Source organism: Papio anubis, chromosome 10 (genome assembly GCF_008728515.1).
Source record: "Papio anubis isolate 15944 chromosome 10, Panubis1.0, whole genome shotgun sequence".
Lineage (NCBI taxonomy): Eukaryota > Metazoa > Chordata > Mammalia > Primates > Cercopithecidae > Papio > Papio anubis.
The window spans coordinates 86,925,406-86,945,765 of NC_044985.1; the positions used below are offsets into that span (position 1 = coordinate 86,925,406).

General features: G+C 38.6%; 1 protein-coding gene and 1 non-coding gene across 10 annotated transcripts in view; one reads left to right on the forward strand and one right to left on the reverse strand.

Moving 5' to 3' along the window:
• Positions 1–20,360, forward strand: part of NBEAL1 (neurobeachin like 1) — a 205,692-nt gene that overhangs the window by 37,704 nt on the left and 147,628 nt on the right. For 5 of the 9 annotated variants that reach the window (XM_009182816.4, XM_009182820.4, XM_009182815.4 and 2 more), the window contains exons 4-7: positions 746–799; positions 2,972–3,133; positions 9,860–9,941; positions 10,758–10,885. In XM_009182816.4, coding sequence (XP_009181080.2) covers positions 746–799; positions 2,972–3,133; positions 9,860–9,941; positions 10,758–10,885 — 426 coding nt within the window. Of the gene's footprint in view, positions 1–745; positions 800–2,971; positions 3,134–6,410; positions 6,510–9,859; positions 9,942–10,757; positions 10,886–20,360 lie in introns of those variants that run through there. The other 4 variants (XM_003907834.5, XM_009182818.4, XM_009182821.4 and 1 more) reach the window with 2 other exon arrangements.
• Positions 5,725–5,858, reverse strand: LOC116269299. The gene has a single exon (XR_004176778.1). It is a non-coding gene; the product is annotated as a small nucleolar RNA SNORA1 (small nucleolar RNA).

Genomic DNA, 20,360 nt, shown 5'->3' on the forward strand with positions numbered 1-20,360 from the left:
CATAGAAAGCTCTGCCATTCCTTAAAAGTAGACATGTATGTCGGACACGGTGGCTCATGCCTGTAATGCCAGCACTTTGGGAGGCCGAGGCAGGCAGACCACCTGAGGTCGGAAGTTCGAGACCAGCCTGACCAACATGGAGAAACTCCATCTCTACTAAAAACACAAAATTAGCGGGCGTGATGGCAAGGCTGACCAACATGGAGAAACCCCGTCTCTACTAAAAATACAAAATTAGTGGGTGTGGTGGCACATGCCTGTAATCTCAGCTACTCGGGAGGCTGAGGCAGCAGAATCGCTTGAACGCAAGAGGCGGAGGTTGCAGTGAGCTGAGATTGCGCCATTGCACCTCCAGCCTGGGCAACGTGAGTGAAACTCCATCTCAAAAAAAAAAAAACACAGAAAACACAAGTAGACATGTAGTTGCCTGTAGAAGTATTGGCAACCACCTGTCATGTACTGGCAACCCACATGAGAATGGGTATTTTCTCATTCATGTTTGAAATTTTGTTTATTTTGTATCTGTTTTATTAAAATATTAACAGAATATTAAATATTGGTAGAACATCCTACTTGTGTGATTACTTGCAGTTTTTAGATGAATTCTAAGATGTTGGCCCCTTCAGTTGTGTTTCTACTATCCTTCTCCTTAGGTCAATCTCTTCAGGTCTTCCACAAGTCTTTTGGACTTGCCAGGATATTTCCTGTCTCTCATTTCCCTGGAAATATTAACCTCTCTCTGCAGGTCCCTCTACTGTAATGTCTTCTGTGGCAGCACAGGAATTGTCTACCCATTCAGGTTAGCAACAATTTTTAAGTATGGTATAAAAATCTCTTTGAACACTCTATAATGGTGAGAGAAGTTGCAGTCACAATTTTCTATTTCTTTCTATTTATTATTATTATTATTATTTTTTGAGAGATGGTCTTTCTGTGTCGACCAGGCTGAAGTGCAGTGGCATGATCATAGCTCACTGCAACCTCGAACTCCTGGGTTCAAGCAATCCTCCTACCTCAGCCTCCAAGTAGCTGGGACCACAGATATGTACCACTATACCTGGTTAATTTTTTCTTTTCCCCCCAGTGGAGATGAAGTCTTGCTATGTTGCCGAGCCAATTTTCTGTTTCTTCGGTGATTTGGCATAGATTTCAACCAGGTACAGACCTCAGGCCAGAAACAAGTTTATAAGAAATACTGCATTTTTTTCATTATCTGTGACTCAACATGCCTTGACTCTAAGCCTTGACTCTATGCCTTGACTCTTTCAGGCTGGTAAGATATCCATGCTTTCTTTGGGCCGGGCACAGTGGCTCATGCCTGTAATCTTAGCACTTTGGAAGGCCAAGGTGGGTCGATCACGAGGTCAAGAGATTGAGACCATCCTGGCCAACATGGTGAAACCCTGTCTCTGTGAAAAATATAAAAATTAGGTGGGTGTGGTGGCACGTGCCTGTAATCCCAGCTACTCGGGAGCCTGAGGCACGGGAATCCCTTGAACCTAGGAGGTGGAGGTTGCAGTGAGCTGAGTCCAGCCTGGCAACACAGTGAGACTCCATCTCAAAAAAAAAAAAAGATATCCATGTTTTGTTATGCTTTGGATTTTCTGCCATCCCCGAGATGATAGGGTTTTATTTAGTGCCACTGATTTTTGATGGGGAGGGAGGAGGTATTCTCTGGTTTTGGTTGTGTGACCACAGGAGTGACCTTCCATATATCTCTTGTGCTTATCTGCATAGCCCACTTAAAACCAGCTCCTCTTGGAACACAGATACATTATTTCATGAGGTTGGGTACTTCAGTGTCCATGAGGAACTTCAAAGGTTAAATGATTAGCTGTATGTTACAGAGGTGAGATTTAGTACCCATGTCTTTAGACTTTGAATCCAGGTATGGGTTTTTATTATGAAAGAAACACCAGAGGAACCACTCATGTCTGATGTTGGCATTTGCCCTTAGAGAACCATATTGTCTTACATGGAAACCATTTGTCACAAAATATTGATCTATTACTTTTTAAAGTCTTCTGTTGATGCCCATGCTCAGAGCTCTACATTTCCTTTTTTTTTTTTTTTTTTTAATACCCTTTTATCTCTCTTCTTTCCTTTTGCTAGTTATCTTTCTCCCTCTTCTGATCATATGGCTTGGGGAGTCTATACTAAGCAATGATGTTTAGTAAAGCAGTTGACAAATTTTTTTTTTTTTTTTGAGACAGAGTCTCACTCTGTCACCCAGGCTGGATGGGTGACACAGGCTGGATGCAGTGGCACAATCTCGGCTCACTGCAACCTCCGCCTCCTGGGTTCAAGCGATTCTTCTGTCTCAGCCTCCTGAGTAGCTGGGGACAGGTGCACCACCACGGCCGGCTAATTTTTTGTATTTTTAATAGAGATAGGGTTTCACCTTGTTGGCCAGGCTAGTCTTGAGCTCCTAACCTCATGATCCGCCTGCCTCAGCCTCCCAAAGTGCTGGGATTATAGGTGTGAGCCACCGCACCTCGCCAACAGTTGACAGATATTAAATTAGTTATGTAGATACTTCATTTTTATTTTACAGTTATTGTTTCTTTTAGAAATGATATGCACACTGCTATACACAGTATTTCTAAGTGGAAATACTTTAGTATTTCTTAGTATACATAGTATTTCTTAGTATACATAGTATTTCTAAGTGGAACATAAATTAATTTATTCTAAATATTTTCATTAAAAATAGTACAATTGAAGATATCAAATAGTCTCTCTGTTGCCCTCTTTAGTAAGCCTCTTCTGAAATAAGAAAAACCACTCAGCTCTAATAATCTTCTAGTTACTAATCATCTGGTGGTGTGTTGCAGACAAGAAAGCACAGAGTATCTGGAATGAATAAAAGAGCTTCTTTAGGATTTGGGCTGAAAATGAAGTTCATTTAAATGCCAGAGATTTTCTTCTTATATTTCAACAGGCTTCTTATTTTTTTCCCTTTCTGTTTTAGGGTAGATGATATGCCTCCAGGAATATCTCTGCTTCCTGATAATATTCTGCAGGTTCTGAGGATCCAGCTGCTACAGTGTGTTCAGAAAATGGCAGATGGGTTAGAGGAACAACAGCAAGCCTTGTCAATTTTGCTTGTCAAGTTCTTCATTATTCTTTGCAGGTATCTAGTAGAAAAAATAAGCTAGTTTTCACTCATAGGTGGGAGTTGAACAGTGAGAACACATGGAGACGAGGAGGGGAACATCACACACTGGGCCTTTAGGTGGGTGGGGTGCTAGGGGAGGGATAACATTAGGAGAAATATCTAAGGTAGATGATGGGTTGATGGGTGTAGCAAACCACCATGGCACATGTATACCTACGTAACAAACCTGCACATTCTGCACACGTATCCCAGAATTTAAAGTATAATAAATTAAGTAAATAAAAAAGAAAAAAGAAGCTAATTATCTGTTTTAAAATAATCGTTACGTTGGCCAGGCGCGGTGGCTCAAGCCTGTAATCCCAGCACTTTGGGAGGCCGAGATGGGTGGATCACAAGGTCAGGAGATCGAGACCATCCTGGCTAACACGGTGAAACCCCGTCTCTACTAAAAAATACAAAAAACTAGCCGGGCGAGGTGGCGGGCGCCTGTGGTCCCAGCTACTGGGGAGGCTGAGGCAGGAGAATGGCGTAAACCCGGGAGGCAGAGCTTGCAGTGAGCTGAGATCCGGCCACTGCACTCCAGCCTGGGCGACAGGGCAGAACCTGGCTCCAAAAAAAAAAAAAAAAAAAATTGTTACGTTACCAAAATAATAATTAATTTTATTTCTTATTAATGATGTTTGTAGTTCATATGGAACTTTAAAGAGTAAGTGCGCTTTTTGCAGTAGGCTTATGGTTTGTTAGTATGTTGGAAGTCCTTTTAGTTACTATACCTAGTTATAGCGACATTAGCCAAGATTTTACAAAATTATATTAAAGTCAATGACAGTTTTTCTTCAGCAAGAAATTACTATACCAGTATTTTTCTTATGGTTCTCACCTGTAAATGTATATGTATTTTTATTACTCTCTGTTATTTGTGAAAATAAATCAGATATTTCATTTTATCATTTTACCAAATAAAGTGTAATTATCCTATAAGTTATCATATTTCCCACATTTATAAATTAGGTCTGTGGTGCTTACATTTTGGTATGCATAAATAACAACAAGGAAGCTTAGTAGAATATAGAGCTTGAGCCTTGCTTATGGAAATTCTGTTTCAAAAGGGCTCAAAATCTGGATTTTTCAAGCATTCCACATTCATCTGCATATAAGAATTCAAGAACCATTGGTTTAGGGGCATCTGCATATAAGAATTCAAGAACCATTGGTTTATTGGTTCATATTCCTCTTGAAACCTATCTTCATTTCAGAAGCCACATTCTATATCTTTAAATCTATTTTCTTTTTGGGCGCCACTTTCTATAACATACATTATTTGTTTTATAAATATTTTATAATTAATTAGTAGATGAATAGGGACTGAATTTTCCTCTTAGTCACCTTTGGCTTAATTTCTCATTGCCTTTGCAGGAATTATGGAATGACTGAGCAATAATTTCTAAAACATTTCACCCCTAATTTAGGCTCTCCCAGAGCCTTAGACATGTTTTTATTTTTGTGTTTTTCCTCATCCTTAAAATTTGGAAACATAATACAAGAATTATAAGGGTTGAAGGATGCAGCCGGGTACGGTGGCTCACACCTGTAATCCCAGCACTTTGGGAGGCCGAGGAGGTGTATCACTTGAGGTCAGGAGTTTGAGACCAGCTTAGCCAACATGGTGAAACCCTGTCTCTCCAAAAAAATACAAAAATTAGCCAGGCGTGGTGGCGGGTGCCTGAAATCCCAGCTACTCAGGAGGCTGAGAGGCAGGAGAATTGCTTGAACCTGGGAGGCGGAGGTTTCAGTGAGCCAAGATCGTGCTATTGCACTTCAGCCTGGGTGACAGAGCGAGACTCTTCTCAAAAAAAAAAAAAAAAAAAAGGTTAAAGGAAAAGGGTTTATTCAGGTAGTAAGACATAAGTTGATCTCTGATAATTTGCTATATTTTCCTGCTAGCTACCTACTACAATTTTGCTGAAATCAAAAATCCTACAGATATTTGTTGTAAATTCATTATATTTAGATTTTGGTAATAGAGGGAAGCACTGGAATGCTCAACACATTTTTTTGGTTGAAAAAAATGTTTTGGGTAGGACATAGTTTCTAATTATAAATTTAATGTTTAATAGCTACCAGTCACAGAACATATTTCTATTTCCAGAGACCTCACTTTACTTTTTTAAAGCTCCTTTTAAAAACTTTAATACACTTTATGTTTTAGAGCTGTTTTTATATAAATCTAGAATTCCCGCATACTCCTTTCCCATACCCCTCAGTTTCCTCTATTATTAATATCTTACATTAGTATGATACATTTATTACAGCTGATGAACCAGTATTTATATATTATTAACTAAGGTCCATATGCACATTAGGGTTCACTATTTGTGTTGCATAGTTTCATGGGTTTTGACTAATTTATATTGTCATATATAAATTTGACATAATCCATCATTATAGGATCATATAGAATAGTTTCCCTACACTAAAAACGGCCTGTGCTCCACATATTCATTCCTTACACACCCACACACATATACACACACACCCCACCCCCCTTCCCGCCCCAACCTCTGGCAACCACTGATTTTTTTTTTTTTTTTTCTCATAAGTGTACCAAATGTTACAGGTCTCATTGTCACCACTGCAATGTGTGTACTGTGATGGAAGCATAGCCTCTGTCTCAGTTTAGCCACATTAACTTTTTTGGACACCATGATCAACAGTACCCATTCTCATCTAGAATGAGGCTTAACCACTGATATTTTAATGGTGTCTTTAGTTTTGCTTTCACCGGAGTGTCATAATTAGAATCATACAGAATGTAGCCTTTTCAGACTGGCTTCCTTCACTTAGCAATATGCATTTAAGGGTCCCGCATGACTTTTCTTGTTTGTTTGTTTGTTTGTTTGTTTGTTAGACAAGGTCTTACTCTGTCAACTACACTGGAGTGCAGTGGCTTGGTAAGGGCTCTTTGCATCCTTGACCTCCCGGTCTCATTATCTTTCCACCTCAGCCTCTGAGTAGCTGAGACTACAGGTACATGCTACCATGCCCAGTTATTATTATTATTATTTTGTATTTTTTGTAGAGAAGGAGTTTCGCCATGTTGCCCAAGCTGGTCTCAAACTCCAGGGCTCAAGCGATCCTTCTGCCTTGATCAAACGGGGACTATAGGCATGAGCCACCGCACCTGACCCTCCTCCATGTCTTTTTGTAGCTTGATAGCCCATTTCTTTTTGTCACAGAATAATACTCTACTTATGGACATACCACAGTTTGTTTATTCATTCCCCTGTTGCAGGACATCTTGGTTACTTCCAGTTTTTGGCAGTCATGAATAAAGCTGCTACAAACATCTGTGTGCAGATTTTGCATACACATAAGTTTTGAACTCATTTAGGTAAATACTGAAGAATATAATTGCTGTGTCATATGGTAAGCTTATGTTTAGCTTTGTCAGTGCAAAATTGTCTTCCAAAATGGCTATACCATTTTGCATTCCCACCAACAATGAATGAGAGTTCCTGTTGCTCTCCATGGTTTCCAATACTGGATTATACTGTTCTTTTAGATTTTAGTCGTTTTAATAGGTGTTTGTAGTATCTCATTGTTTTAATTTGCAATTTCCTAATGACAAAAGATGTTCACCATCTTTTCATATGGCTATATACCATTTGTATCTTCTTTGGTAAAGTGTCTATTTAGATCTTTTCCTCATTTTTAAAAATTGGGTTGTTTTCTTATTAAGTTTTAAGACATCTTTGACTGTTTTCAGATGTAATTCCTTTATCAGTTATCTGGGTTTTTTTTTGTTGTTGTTGTTGTTGTTTTGGTTTTTTGGAGTTGTCGTCGTGGTTTTGAGACAGGTTTTTACTCTGTTGCCCAGGTGCAATGAGTTCTGTTGCCTGAGGTGCAGTGGCGTGATCATAGCTCACTGCATCCTCAAGTTATCCTCCTACTTCAGTACCCCACACCCCAAGTAATTGGGACCACAGGTACATGCCACCATACTTGGCTGATGTTTTTTAATTTCTTATTTTTTGTAGAGATGAGGTCTCGCTATATTGCCCAGGCTGGTCTGTAACTCCTGGGCTCAAGCGATCCTCCCACCTCAACCTCCCAAAATATTGAGATTACAGGCATGAGCCACTGTGTCTGGCAGGTATCTGGTTTGTAAATATTTTTTGATAGTCTGTGACTTGTCTTTTTATTCTTTTAATAGTGTTTTGCAAAGCAGAAGCTTTTAATTTTAATGAAGTTTGACTTAACTTTTTTCTTTCATGGATTATGCTTTTTTAAAAAAATTGAGACAGAGTCTTGCTCCATCACCCAGGCTGGAGTGTACTGACATGATCATGGCTCACTACAGCCTCAATCTCCCTGGCTCAAGTGATCCTCCCACCTCAACCTTCTGAGTAGCTGGGAGGCACACCACCATGTCTGGCCAATTGTTTTAAAAAAAATTATTGTCCTGCTGGCTGGGCGCAGTGGCTCAGGGCTGTAATCCCAGCACTTTGAGAGGCCAAGGCAAGCCGATCATTTGAGTTCAGGAGTTCCAGACCAGCCTGGCCAACATAGTGAAACCCCGTCTCTACTAAAAATACAAAAATTAGCTAGGAATAGCGCCACACACTTGTAATCCCAGCTACTTGGGAGGCTGAGGCGGGAGAATTGCTTTAACCCAGGAGGCGGAGGTTGCAGTGAGCCGAGATCACGCCACGGCACTCCAGCCTGGGTGACAGAGCGAGACTCCACCTCAAAAAAAAAAAAATTTTTTTTTTAAATTACTGTCTTGCTATGTTGCCCAGGCTAGTCTCGAATTCCTGGGCTCATGCAATCCTCCTGCCTCAGCTTCTCAAAGTGTTGGGATTACAGACAGGCATGAACCACTACACCCAACCTCTTTTTCTTTTACTTTTGCTCATATTGTAGGTCTGTTTCTTTTGTGTATTGTTTCTTTTGATTTTCAAACTTGTGTTGCCTTCTCATGTGAGTTGTTATTTTTGAGTAAGTGTTGGTTATTATTTTTGAAAAATCATAGAGATACTTTTAGGCTGGGGATACTACTGTCTTTATTCTCAGTTAATGTACATTAGTTTTTGGAAAAGTATCCCTCTAATACAGTGAATGATTAAGCTGACTTGGACTTAGTCTCTGTGACTACTAATCTATTTTCATTTCACCTTTACTTCTTGAGTGTTGCCTTTTGGGATCTTAAGCCACAGCCTTAGAGACAGTCATTTTCGGGCTCTGAATTCTAATTTTTGTCCCTTTTGAGCACCGTGAGACTGTCAGATGCAATCAGCAGCTTCTTATTGTTTCATCTACCCCTGTCAGGACTGGTAGAAGTATTAGTGCAAAAATGGATCTAAATGCAGCTCTCATCTCTTTCTGTGTTTCTTTGTTCTGTATCTTGGATCTGTGGTTTTTCACTTCCTTATTAATTTTCCCCTGCCTTTAAAGAGATTTTTAAAAAAATGTTTTGTCCATGTTTTCTAGTTGTTGTCAGGGAGAGGACTGATCTTAGTCCACTATTATTGGAAGCAGAATTCTTGCAGAAGGTTCCAATTTTGCCTCTGCCTTACCCTGTTTTCTCCAAGTTGTCATGCCAGTCTGACTTCTTACATTAAGAAGTCTGTTGGTTGGGTGGGTGTGGTGGCTGACACCTGTAATCTCAGCCCTTGGGGAGGCTGAGGCAGGAGGATTGCTTGAGCCCGGGAGTTCAAGACCAGCCTGGGCAACAAAGTGAGACCCTCATCTCAACAAAAAATTTAAAAAGTTAGCCAGGCCTAGTGGCACATACCTGTAGTCCCAGCTTCTCAGGAAGTTGGGGTGGGAGGATTACATGAGCCCAAGAGTTTGATGCTGCAGAACATTATGATTGTACCACTTCGCTCTAGCCTGGGCAGCGGAGCAAGACCCCATCTCTTAAAAAAGAAGAAGTCTATTCATTCTGTTAATTTTTCTAAAATTAGCATTTACTGGATTTTAAGACATAAAATGTTTTACAAGATCACAATATCTCATAACAAAATTAATGAATGTTGCTTTTTTATTATGTCAAGGAAAAGATTTTAGATATAATGAATATTATCATGTTTTACCTCAGTCTTATAAAAATGGAATAAAAATGAGGGACCACATTTTAGTTAAACACCAAGCACTTACAAACCCACTGCTTTAAACAAAATATGATGCTGTGCCCTCTTAGAGTGAGTAAAGATGCTGTTAGCCCTTTTTCAAGGACTTTTAATGTAGTTGAGGAAATATGACAGCCTTAAAAGAGAACTGTAATTCAAAAAGCAAAGTGAAGATGATTATACTGCACATGTGTTATAATGCCAACAGTATATACGGAAAAGAAAACTAAGAATCTGCATAGGGACAAAAAATCTGTAAGGAAATAATGTAGATGTACATAGTTTCTTATTTTGAGATTGCAAGATGTTGGTGTTTATTTTTTCTTTTCTGTTTCTACTTTGTGATATTTTCCAATTTTCAGTAATAAATAGAGGCTAATCAGCATATACTTTTTAAACATTCTCTGTCTATAGTAGTTAAATTGTGCTTGAGGTATATTTCACAGTCTTGGTGGGAGAGCAGTTATATAACCATATTGATTTTATGTTTTAATAAATGTCATTTGCATTTTGTTTGCCAACTTATGTTCTCATAATTCAAGCTGAATTCACGAACATATGTTTTGTTCAACATTCATGTGTAAAAAATTAAAGTCTCTTTTTCTCACAGAAATCTGTCAAATGTGGAAGAAATTGGGACTTGCTCGTACATTAATTATGTCATCACCATGACAACGCTCTATATTCAGCAAGTAGGTGTGAACTAATCATTTTTGTCACTTTACTGAGAGCAACTAGGTTTAACTTTTTGTTTGTTTGTTTGTTTGTTTGAGATGAAGTTTCACTCTTGTTGCCCAGGCTGGAGTACAATGGCCCGATCTTGGCTCACCACAGCCTCCACCTCCCGGGTTCAAACGAGTCTCCTGCCTCAGCCTCCCAAGTAGCTGGGATTACAGGCATGCACCACTGCACCCGGCCAACTTTTGTATTTTTAGTAGAGACGGGGTTTCTCCATGTTGGTTAGGCTGGTCTCAAACTCCTGACCTCAGGTGATCCGCCTGCCTCGGCCTCCCAGAGTGCTGGGATTACAGGCGTGAGCCACCGAGCCCGGCCTACTTTTTTTTTATATTATAGTCAGTATAGTTAAATATTTTCAGAAGAGGTAATAATTGAGAAGAGACTTAAACTTATTGTTGGGTAATATATATTTCAGAAATCTTGTACATATTACCTAAATGTAGACAAGTAGTTATTATATATACTGTTATTTAATTTAAAAATTCAAGTGTTTTATTAATGGCTTTTAAAATGATACAATTTGTGATTTTTATGTATTATTTATCACATATCCTTCTTACTGTAAACATTACTTTTTCAAAAGATGTTTGGCTATTTATTTTAAACCTATCATAGGACATGCTTAAAATCGTAGAGGCTGTATCCAGTCCATATGATTAAATGACTCTTTTAGTCTCAAAGGGAAAGTTTGGCTTATTTGAATACAAATGACTTATTGTTAGATGATAAGTAAGACATGTCTTTAATTTTATGTTTAACTTTGTTCTCAGTTAAAAAGCAAAAAAAAAGAGAAGGAAATGGCCGATCAGACATCTGTTGAAGAATTTGTGATCCATGCATTGGCATTTTGTGAAAGCTTATATGATCCATATCGGAATTGGAGACATAGAATTTCAGGGTATGTCTTATAAATAATAATGTTCATTTAAAACCTGAGTGTCATAATATATCTGATTCTTCAAAGCAGGTCTCCTCTATGAAAGCAATTGGAAAGAAGTATATAAGACCCACAGGTTTAACTCTGAGCTAGAGAAATATGTTGGAGGGAATGAATTAGTGATAAATTCTACTTCTGAATAATTACATATACCCTGAACTTGTATTTTGCAATACAATTTTGAGTACTAATAATCTGATAAGAAATGTTAAAGGTGTAGTAACATCAAATACAGTATAAATGTTTTTCAGGAAAAGTTCTTTTTTTAAAAACGTACTTTATAATTAGAAAATGCTTTTTAGCAGTATTTTGTCCATTTCTTTTTTTTTTTTTTTTTTTTTGAGATGGAGTTTTGCTGTCACCAGGCTGGAGTGCAGTGGCATGATCTCAGTTCACTGCAACCTCCGCCTCCCAGGTTCAAGCAGTTTTCCTGCCTCAGCCTCCTGCGTAGCTGGGATTACAAGAGTGCCCCACCACACCCGGCTAATTTTTGTATTTTTAGTAGAGATGGAATTTCACCATGTTGACCAGGATGGTGTCGATCTCCTGATTTCGTGATCTACCTGCCTTGGCCTCCCAAAGTGCTGGGAGCCACCGTGCCCGGCCTTTGTCCATTTATTTTTAATTGTAAAGTTTATGTCATCAGGATCCCATAAGGAAAACAGAAACCACACTAAATATTTTTATTTTTATTTTTAGACATGAGATCTCACTATGTTGCCCAGACTAGTCTTGAATTCCTAGGCTCAAGTAGTCCTCCCACCTTAGCCTCCCAAAGTACTGGGATTATACCCATGAACCACTGCACCCAGCCTCCTCAAACTAGATATTTTAAAAGAGAGGATCTAATACAAGGAAATTGATAAACAAATTAGAGAATTGACAAAGCAGGCCGGGCGCGGTGGCTCAAGCCTGTAATCCCAGCACTTTGGGAGGCCGAGACGGGCGGATCACGAGGTCAGGAGATCGAGACCATCCTGGCGAACACGGTGAAACCCCGTCTCTACTAAAAAAATACAAAAAACTAGCCGGGCGAGGCGGCGGGCGCCTGTAGTCCCAGCTACTCGGGAGGCTGAGGCAGGAGAATGGCGGGAACCCGGGAGGCGGAGCTTGCAGTGAGCTGAGATCTGGCCACTGCACTCCAGCCCGGGTGACAGAGCCAGACTCCGTCTCAAAAAAAAAAAAAAAAAAAGAGAATTGACAAAGCAAAGGTAGGACATTAACTTTAGGAAACAGCTGCTTTCCCTGCAGTCATGGGAACAAAGGGAAGAGAATGAAGTTATCAGAATCTAGACTTTGGAGAAGATGCCCTACAGCACTGTGGTTCAGACCTCTGAGGAAGGAGCATTGCATAGCTGGTGCTGATATCTCTTGAGCGGTCAAGAGGCTCCTTCTGGGATTGCCAAAAATAAGCTGAAGACAGGAACCAACTGCCGTTGCTACAATTAAGAATTCTTGCTGGTGTGATGCTGATGAGTATACAGAAAAAGAGCATTGTGAACCAATCCTTGCTCTCTTTCTTCCACGCTTCATCTAGTACCTTCTATTAGGGAGCCCAAAAGGGAGGCAGCTGGAAAAAGAAAGTTTGCATGATGCCTGTCCCAGCATCACAAAGCAGAGAGAATATAGAAGAGTGGGTTGGTAGCTTGGTGACAATACCTTAATTACCAGTACGGAGCTCAAAGAGAAGAATTTTAAAGTCACATACTGTTCTTACCTGTGGGCACAGATTACAAAGAATTGTATCATCACTCTCAATCAGACCTCTTTTTTAAATCTCCCAAATCTCCTCAAGATTTCCATTTTCATTTTCAACTTAGCCTGACCAATTTGTAAATAATTTCTACTTCCTGCAACTTGATTGCGAAATTTCATTACTAAATTATTTTTATAGATTTTTCAGGGTTTCCAGGGTAGTATAGCCCCCATACCATTAGACAATGGTGAAGAATTGATAACCAAGAGAACATTTATATATACTATGTGGTAGCACTTTTTGTATGTTCTATATAGTGATATAATATTTTATTGAAATCAGAATACATCCTGGGAGTTGGAGATTGGGAAAATGTTGGTTAAAGATACAAAATTTCAGTTAGACAGGAGGAATAAATTATGCATCAGTAACAAACAAGGGAATTAGAATAACAAAAGATTTACTTCTTTTTCATGTTGTCTGTCTATTGTGGGTAAGCAGAGAGCCTCTACTCATCATAGTCACTAAAGGTCCCAGACTAACAGAGCAGCCAGCATTTTAGCGTTTGTAGTCACCAAGTGTGAGAGAAAAAGTTTTGAAAGGTGTCAAATTGGCAATTTAATGTTCTTGTCTTGTCTGGTCATGCTACATGACACATGTCATTTTCATTCTGAACTCATTGGCCAGAACTGTGATTACATGTCCCCGTCTGTCCCTGTCTACTACAGTGGGGCCAAGTTAAAATCTACCATGTGACTAGAAGGGGTAGAAATAGTTGGCAATTAGTGCCGTGACTACTTTTTATCTCTGCTTATGCCCTGCTTATGAGTCTTTAAAAGTACAAAAAGGGAGCCGGATGTGGTGGCTCATGCCTGTTGTCCCAGCTACTGGGGTTGCTGAGGTGGGAGGACTGCTTGAGCCTAAGAGTTCAAGGCTTCAGTTAGCTATAGAGACCTGTCTTTTTAAAAAAAGATACAAAGAGACACTTAACAGTGCTTCATCTGTAGTCTTTATACTCATTAGCACTTTGGTTCTAACTAATCAGCGTTCCCACATTTTGACATGTATGCCAGAGATTTCTCTAAGGAAAGTGTGTCTCTTCCTCCTCTTCCTCCTACTCTTGCTACTTCTCCATCCTCCGCCTTAGACTTTTCAGCAATGGCAAATCTAAGGGAACATATTTTAAGTTTTGAAACAATGGCATAACTTTTCTTTATAGACAGCAAGACAGATACAGAAAGAGGAACATAAAACCAGTCTGAAAATGGCAGAAGAGAGGCTTTTAAAGGAATCTTTAATAATAGCAAAATGAATATAAAGATGGGGAGAGAAGATTTATTAAAGGTAGTTTTGATAACAAATTAGATAAAATTGGTAGCTAAAAACAGTTTTTGAGAGTCAAAAAGAAGAAAAGTTTTTTGATAACTCTTTATTAAAAAGGAAAATACAACAAATATTATTACACCAAAAAAGAGTAATTTTCCTATATAATGTAGAAAACATATACAGATAACCAAAACTTGCCAGATGAGGCCAGTGAGAAAATTCCAAATGTTAACAAAACCACATTTTTCAATGGCCCATTAATCAGAGAACTTTAAAAATTACATAAAAATTAAAATTACCTTCATATAGGAATACATTTTAATTTACCCAGAGATCCAACACACTTAAGAGAGAAGAATTTTACTAATTTAATTTTTTAAAAATCCACTACCTATTAAACTCATGTAGCATTGCTGAAAGAGTATCTACAGAATTTTCACATTGAGGTTTTCTTGCAGAAGTAGAAATCAAAAGTACAGAGACCCTCTTTAGCAATGAATCACTGATAAGCAAAATATTTACAATGAGAATAACATTCCACTTATGTGCATTTCTGAGCATTAATTTACATCAGGCTTTCCAGTTTACCAACTTTTATAGAATTTCTTCCTAGTGAGAGTTTTACAAAACTTTTGAAGTAATTGTTAAATTTAAAAACATTTCTGTATTTTCTACACTGCTGTGCTTCCAATCCAGAGTCCTCTCACATTTATAAGGTCCATCTACAGTTTGTTACCATGTGTCTTGAACATGTGTTAGACAATTAGACAAATGAAGGTACTCTCACACTCTGTACATTTATAGGAATTTTTAAAAAATGAGTTCAAGTATCAAATGAAACTTATGAACTAAAGAAATTACCACACATTTAAATTTATAAGGCTTATCTCCACTGACTTCTTACATATTTCAAAGAAAAATGGAAGAACTGAAGGCTTTGCCACATTTCTAAGAATTACAGGGTTTTTCTCTATTGGGGACCCTTTTATGTCCTTGAAAGAAACTGGGAAAACTGAGGACTTTGCCAGTTTTTTTACATTCATTTTTCCCCCAGTATGAGTTTTTCTTAGTTTTCAAAGGGAACTGGGAAAATTGCATGTTTTCCAGTATTCCTCACAATCCCACTATGTGTTTTTTCATTTGTTCTAATAGAACTAGAACATCTGAAGTCTTTACCACATTCCTTCCATTCACATGGTTTTTTTCCAATATGACTTCTTTCATGCTGTTGAAAGGATCTGGGAGAAGTGAAGGCTTTACCACTTTACTTATATCCAAGGGTTTCTCTTCAGTTTGAGTTCTTTCATGTCATCAAAGGGAACTGGAAAGTGTGAATGATTTACCACATTTTTGACATTCCCAAGGCTTTTCTCCACTGTGAGCCTTTGAAGGAAACTGGAAGTTGTAAAGGCTTTACCACATTCTCTGCATCTATAGGGTTTCTCTCCAGTATGAATCATTTCATGTTGTTGAAGGACATAGGAAGAAGTTAATAATTTATCACATTTCTTGCTTGTATAGGGTTTCTCTCCTCTATGAGTTCTTTCATGTTCGTGACGTTTCTGGAATAATTGAAGTCTTTACCACAATGTTTACATTTATAGGATTTTTTTTCTCCAGTGTGAGTTTTCTGGTGCATTTTAAATAAACTGGGGAAAATAAAGTTTTCCCCACATACTGTACATTTATAAAATCCATTATCACTGTGCATTACCATGTGTCTTCAAACACCTGTGAGAGAAAGGCTTTCCCACATTGTTTACATTTATATGGCTTCATTTCACAGTCCTCACACTCAAATAGTTTGTGTCCAGAGTGAGATACAATATACCTGTGAGACACAATATACCTATGTAGAGATGTATGACATATGAAGACTTTTCCACACATTCTGCATACACATGATTTTACTTCAGTAGAAACTTTCTTGTTCAGATTAAGATTTGAATTCTGGCTGAAGGTATCTCCACATTGACTATTTTGTTTACCTTCACACAGTCTCTCTACCATATGACTTACATTTCTCCCATATTTTCTGACTGGATCGTCAACATTCTGGTCTTCCCATTTGTTTCCTGTAGAAGCCAAATTCCTGAAGGTTTCCTGTGTCACATCTCTATAAGAGTTTCTTCTGGGAAAAATCCAGCAACGCCCACTCCTTCTGGGTGAAGGTCACAGCCACATCCTCAAAAGTCACTGAGTCCACATTCCAGCTTCCAGCATGCTCCGGCATCTTGCCCGGGGATCTTGCAGGGCCTGCAGGTCACAGGCAACAGAGGCTGCCACAGAACCACCTAAGGCCTCTCAGAGCTGAGGAGAGGGAGCCCGAGCTAGGAGCACAGCCCAGAAACCCAAAAAGAAGAAAATTTTATATGCTATTAACATAATATAGGAAGATAATTCTGCTTATGTAAGATGGCAACAGAAAGGGGGGCAAAGTAGAGGATGAGTAGCAGCATTTAACGAATGCATGCATATATTTGCCAGGAATTACATTAGAAGCTGTGTATGTATTATCTCTAATATGCATAGCAATCTTGCCAGTAATGTAAGAACTGCTTCAAAGATAAATGATAAAGCAGGGAATTCAGACTTGGGTTTCTTTGACTTTGACAGGGAGATTAAAAAATGGAATTAGGAGAAATCCATTGCTCATGGAAGACTTATAGAAAGGAATCTACAGCAATAATTTACACCTTATTTATTAGTCTGATTCTGAAATTAAGTGGAAATTAAGAAGATATATATTTTCTTATTCATTGTTTATTTATTGCTTACCAAAATAGCTAAAGCAGGTTAGAATAGATTTAATTAAAATTAACATAATTCCAAATACAAAGCCATTTAAAACTATTTCTTTTCTTATTTGATGAAAACAAATAGATGCTTTTTGTAGATTTGATTAATCTGTTATCTCAATTTTGATTCTACTTACAGAATCTCAGAAAGTTGGAAAGATTTCCTCAAGTGGAACTAAAATAAGTATAGGGAAATAAATCAGCCAGGCATGGTGGCTCACACCTGTAATCCCAGCACTTTAGGAGGCCGAGGCAGGAGGATTGGTTGAGGCCAGGAGTATAAGACCCCATCTAGAAAAAAAAGAAAAAAAAAATTAGCCGGGTGTGGTGATATGTGCCTGTAGTTCCAAGTACTTGGGAGGCTGAGGTGAGAGGATCACTGAGCCCAGGAGTTGAAGCCTGCAGTGAGCTATGATCACACTATTGCATTCCAACCTGGGTGACAGCAAAACCTGAAAGAGAGAAAGGGGAGGGAGGGAGGAAGGAAAGGAGGGATGGAGAAAAGGAGAGTAGAGGAGAAAGGAGTGGAAAAAGGAAGGAAAGGAAAGAGGGAGGGAGGGAAGGAAGGAGAAGAGAGAGAGAGAGAAGAAAGAGGAAGAAGAAGAAGGAGAAGAAGAAAGAAGAGAAAAGAGAAAAAGAAATCTTCCTTCAATGTGACTTGTTCATTCATTTAAACATTTGTTCAAAAATATACTTATTGAGTTCCTACTTTGTGACTAGTGCAAGTTTAGTAGGATTCCTTGCCTTGCCAAGAGAAAAAGAATTATGTTAAGGTATGCCCTGTGCCTCCTACTTGTCAAACCTGGGACAATATATGTACAAAATAATTACAGTAATGAATTATGTAACCATTCAGGAAGAAAATTTATGAGTTCATACCAGTGATAGATAAGGGAGAAGTGAAGGGTGTTGCTTACAGTAAAATTCCAAGTGCCAATTAGTAAATATAGAGGGGATGCTGGAGTTGGGGGAAAAAAACACATTTTGGACACATCATAGTAAGATTGGATCAGGCAAGAATCATTCATGGATGTTAAACCTAGGGGGAAGTTTTGGTTGGGAGCATGATATGTGTATGTTTTTTGTTTGTTTGTTTGTTTGTTTTGAGGTGGAGTCTTGCTCTGTCGCCCAGGCTGAAGTGCAGTACCGTGATCTCAGCTCACTGCAACCTCTGCCTCACAGGTTCAAACAATTCTCCTGCCTCAGCCTCCCAAGCAGCTGGGATTACAGGCGTGCACCACCACGCCCGGCTAATTTTTTATTTTTAGTCAAGACAGGGTTTCACCATATTGGCCAGACAGGTCTTGAACTCCTGACCTCAGGTGATCCGCCTGTGTCAGCCTCCCAAAGTGCTAGGATTATAGGTGTGAGCCACTGCGTGCGGCCATGTGTGTGGTTTTAAAATGTCTCCCCACAATTACTTATTACTTGTAATTGAAAAATTAGTAATTATTTTGGACAGTACTGGACCAAATAATCCAGTTGGTTGGATGATCAAAATTAACTGATTATCAGTAAGAAGTAGATGGGTATCATGTCCTCCACATGTGATAACCCTGAGAAGAACACGTCATTGCTTATGTGTTATTCCAGCCAAGCATGCATAGTCTGAATCTAATTGTGAGAAAACATGCAAACCCCAAGTGAAGAACATTCTAATTTTTAAAAAAAGGAAGGCTGGAGGACAACTTTCTTTAAAAATATCACAAAGAGGGATTCTGGAAATGTTTTAGATTAAAAGAGGCTAAAGAGACACCAAATGCAATACCTCACCCTGGCCTGGAAGCTGTATTGGAAGAGGGAAATGCTACAAAAGATGTTAGTGGGTGAATTGACAAAACTGGAATATGGTTGGTAGATTACATAAAAGTGTTGTATCAGTGTTAAATTTATTGAAGTTTATAACTATACTATGGTGTTATATAAGACTATATCCCTATTAGTAAATATTCACTACAATATTAAGAGATGAAGGACCATGATATATGTGATTTTCTATATATAATGAGGCCGGGCACAGTGGCTCATGCCTGTGGGACACTTTGGGAGGCTGAGGTAGGAGGATTACTTAAACCCAGGAGTTAGAGACCAACCTGGGAAACATAGCAGGACCCCATCCTCACAAAAAATAAAAAAAAAATTAACTGCGTATGGTGGCTTGCACCTGTGGTCCTAGCTTTGCAGGAGGCTGAGATGGGAAGATGGCTTGAGCCCAGGAGTTAGAGGTTACAGTGAACTAGGATAGCACCACTTCACTCCAGTCTGGGCAATAGAGCAAGACCCTGTCTCTAAAAGAAAAAAAAAATTCGGGATAAAGTGTTAACAGTGAACTTGGGTAAACTCTATTTGATGTTCTTTGATCTATTCTTATTGTTGCAACTTTTGCCAAAACTTGAATTTTTTCCAAATAAAATTAAGAATAATTATTATGTCCTAGGTATGATGTGAGTACAAAAAAGAAGCATGGTGGCCGGGCGCCGTGACTCACGCCTGTAATCCCAGCACTTTGAGAGGCTAAGGCGGGTGGATCACGAGGTCAGGAGATCGAGACCATCCTGGCTAACACAGTGAAACCCCGTCTCTACTAAAAATACAAAAAAATTAGCCAGGTCTGGTGGCAGGCGCCTGTACTCTCAGCTACTCAGGAGGCTGAGGCAGGAGAATGGCGTGAACCTGGGAGGCGGAGCTTGCAGTGAGCTGAGGTTACGCCACTGCACTCCAGCCTGGGCGACAGAGCGAGACTACATCTCAAAAAAAAAACAAACAGCAGCAGCAACATGGTTAAATCAACCAAGGACATAAACTTAGAAAACTGAGATGCAAAATAAGTGTTTTACAGCCCTCTCAGACAACCAGTTGATAGGTATTACCATCTGCTAAATGCTAGGTGCTTGGCCCAAATATCAAATAATAATGGAGCAATTAACTGTGCTACATTCTACAAATGGTATAAGACTAAGGTTCATTTTTAGCTCTACTAACTTATTGAAAACATGCAGTACAAACTGCTTGTGCTTTAATTTTTGTGTTCTAATGTGTGTAATAGTTCTCACCCCTTTTGTTTATGTTAGCATATTAAATTTTTACCACAAATATATTGGAAATTATGTGCATATGTTACGTCTAATACAGGAACTTTAGAATGAGTCATTGATCACAAATTGTAGAAGTACATTTGCATTATGTTAATCAGGTGAGGATGTTTATTGTTTGTAGCATAGGTTGTCTGGATAGGATACAAGCAATCTAACTAAATTATGGTCTTAGTTAATACCATAATTTATAATGTATGCAAAAAATGATAATAATCCCATGGAAAAACCTAACTGAAAGCTGAATTAAATTTTATCCTTTTAAAATTAATTTTTTTACCACATGATTGAATTTTTTATTTGAAACTCCAGTGAATTTTGTATTGTTACAAAAACATGAACATCTTTGATAATGGTCTTAATTAGATAGGAAGATCTATTAATGTTCTAACATGTTATGTTTGAAATTAAAATAAATACAGCTGGGTTCTGCCTTCCACACACTGGAAATAGGCATAGATTTGGAAGGCAGTGCAGTAGCAAATGAGGTCTAATATGATTTCTAATGAATTTGGATAGTAGAT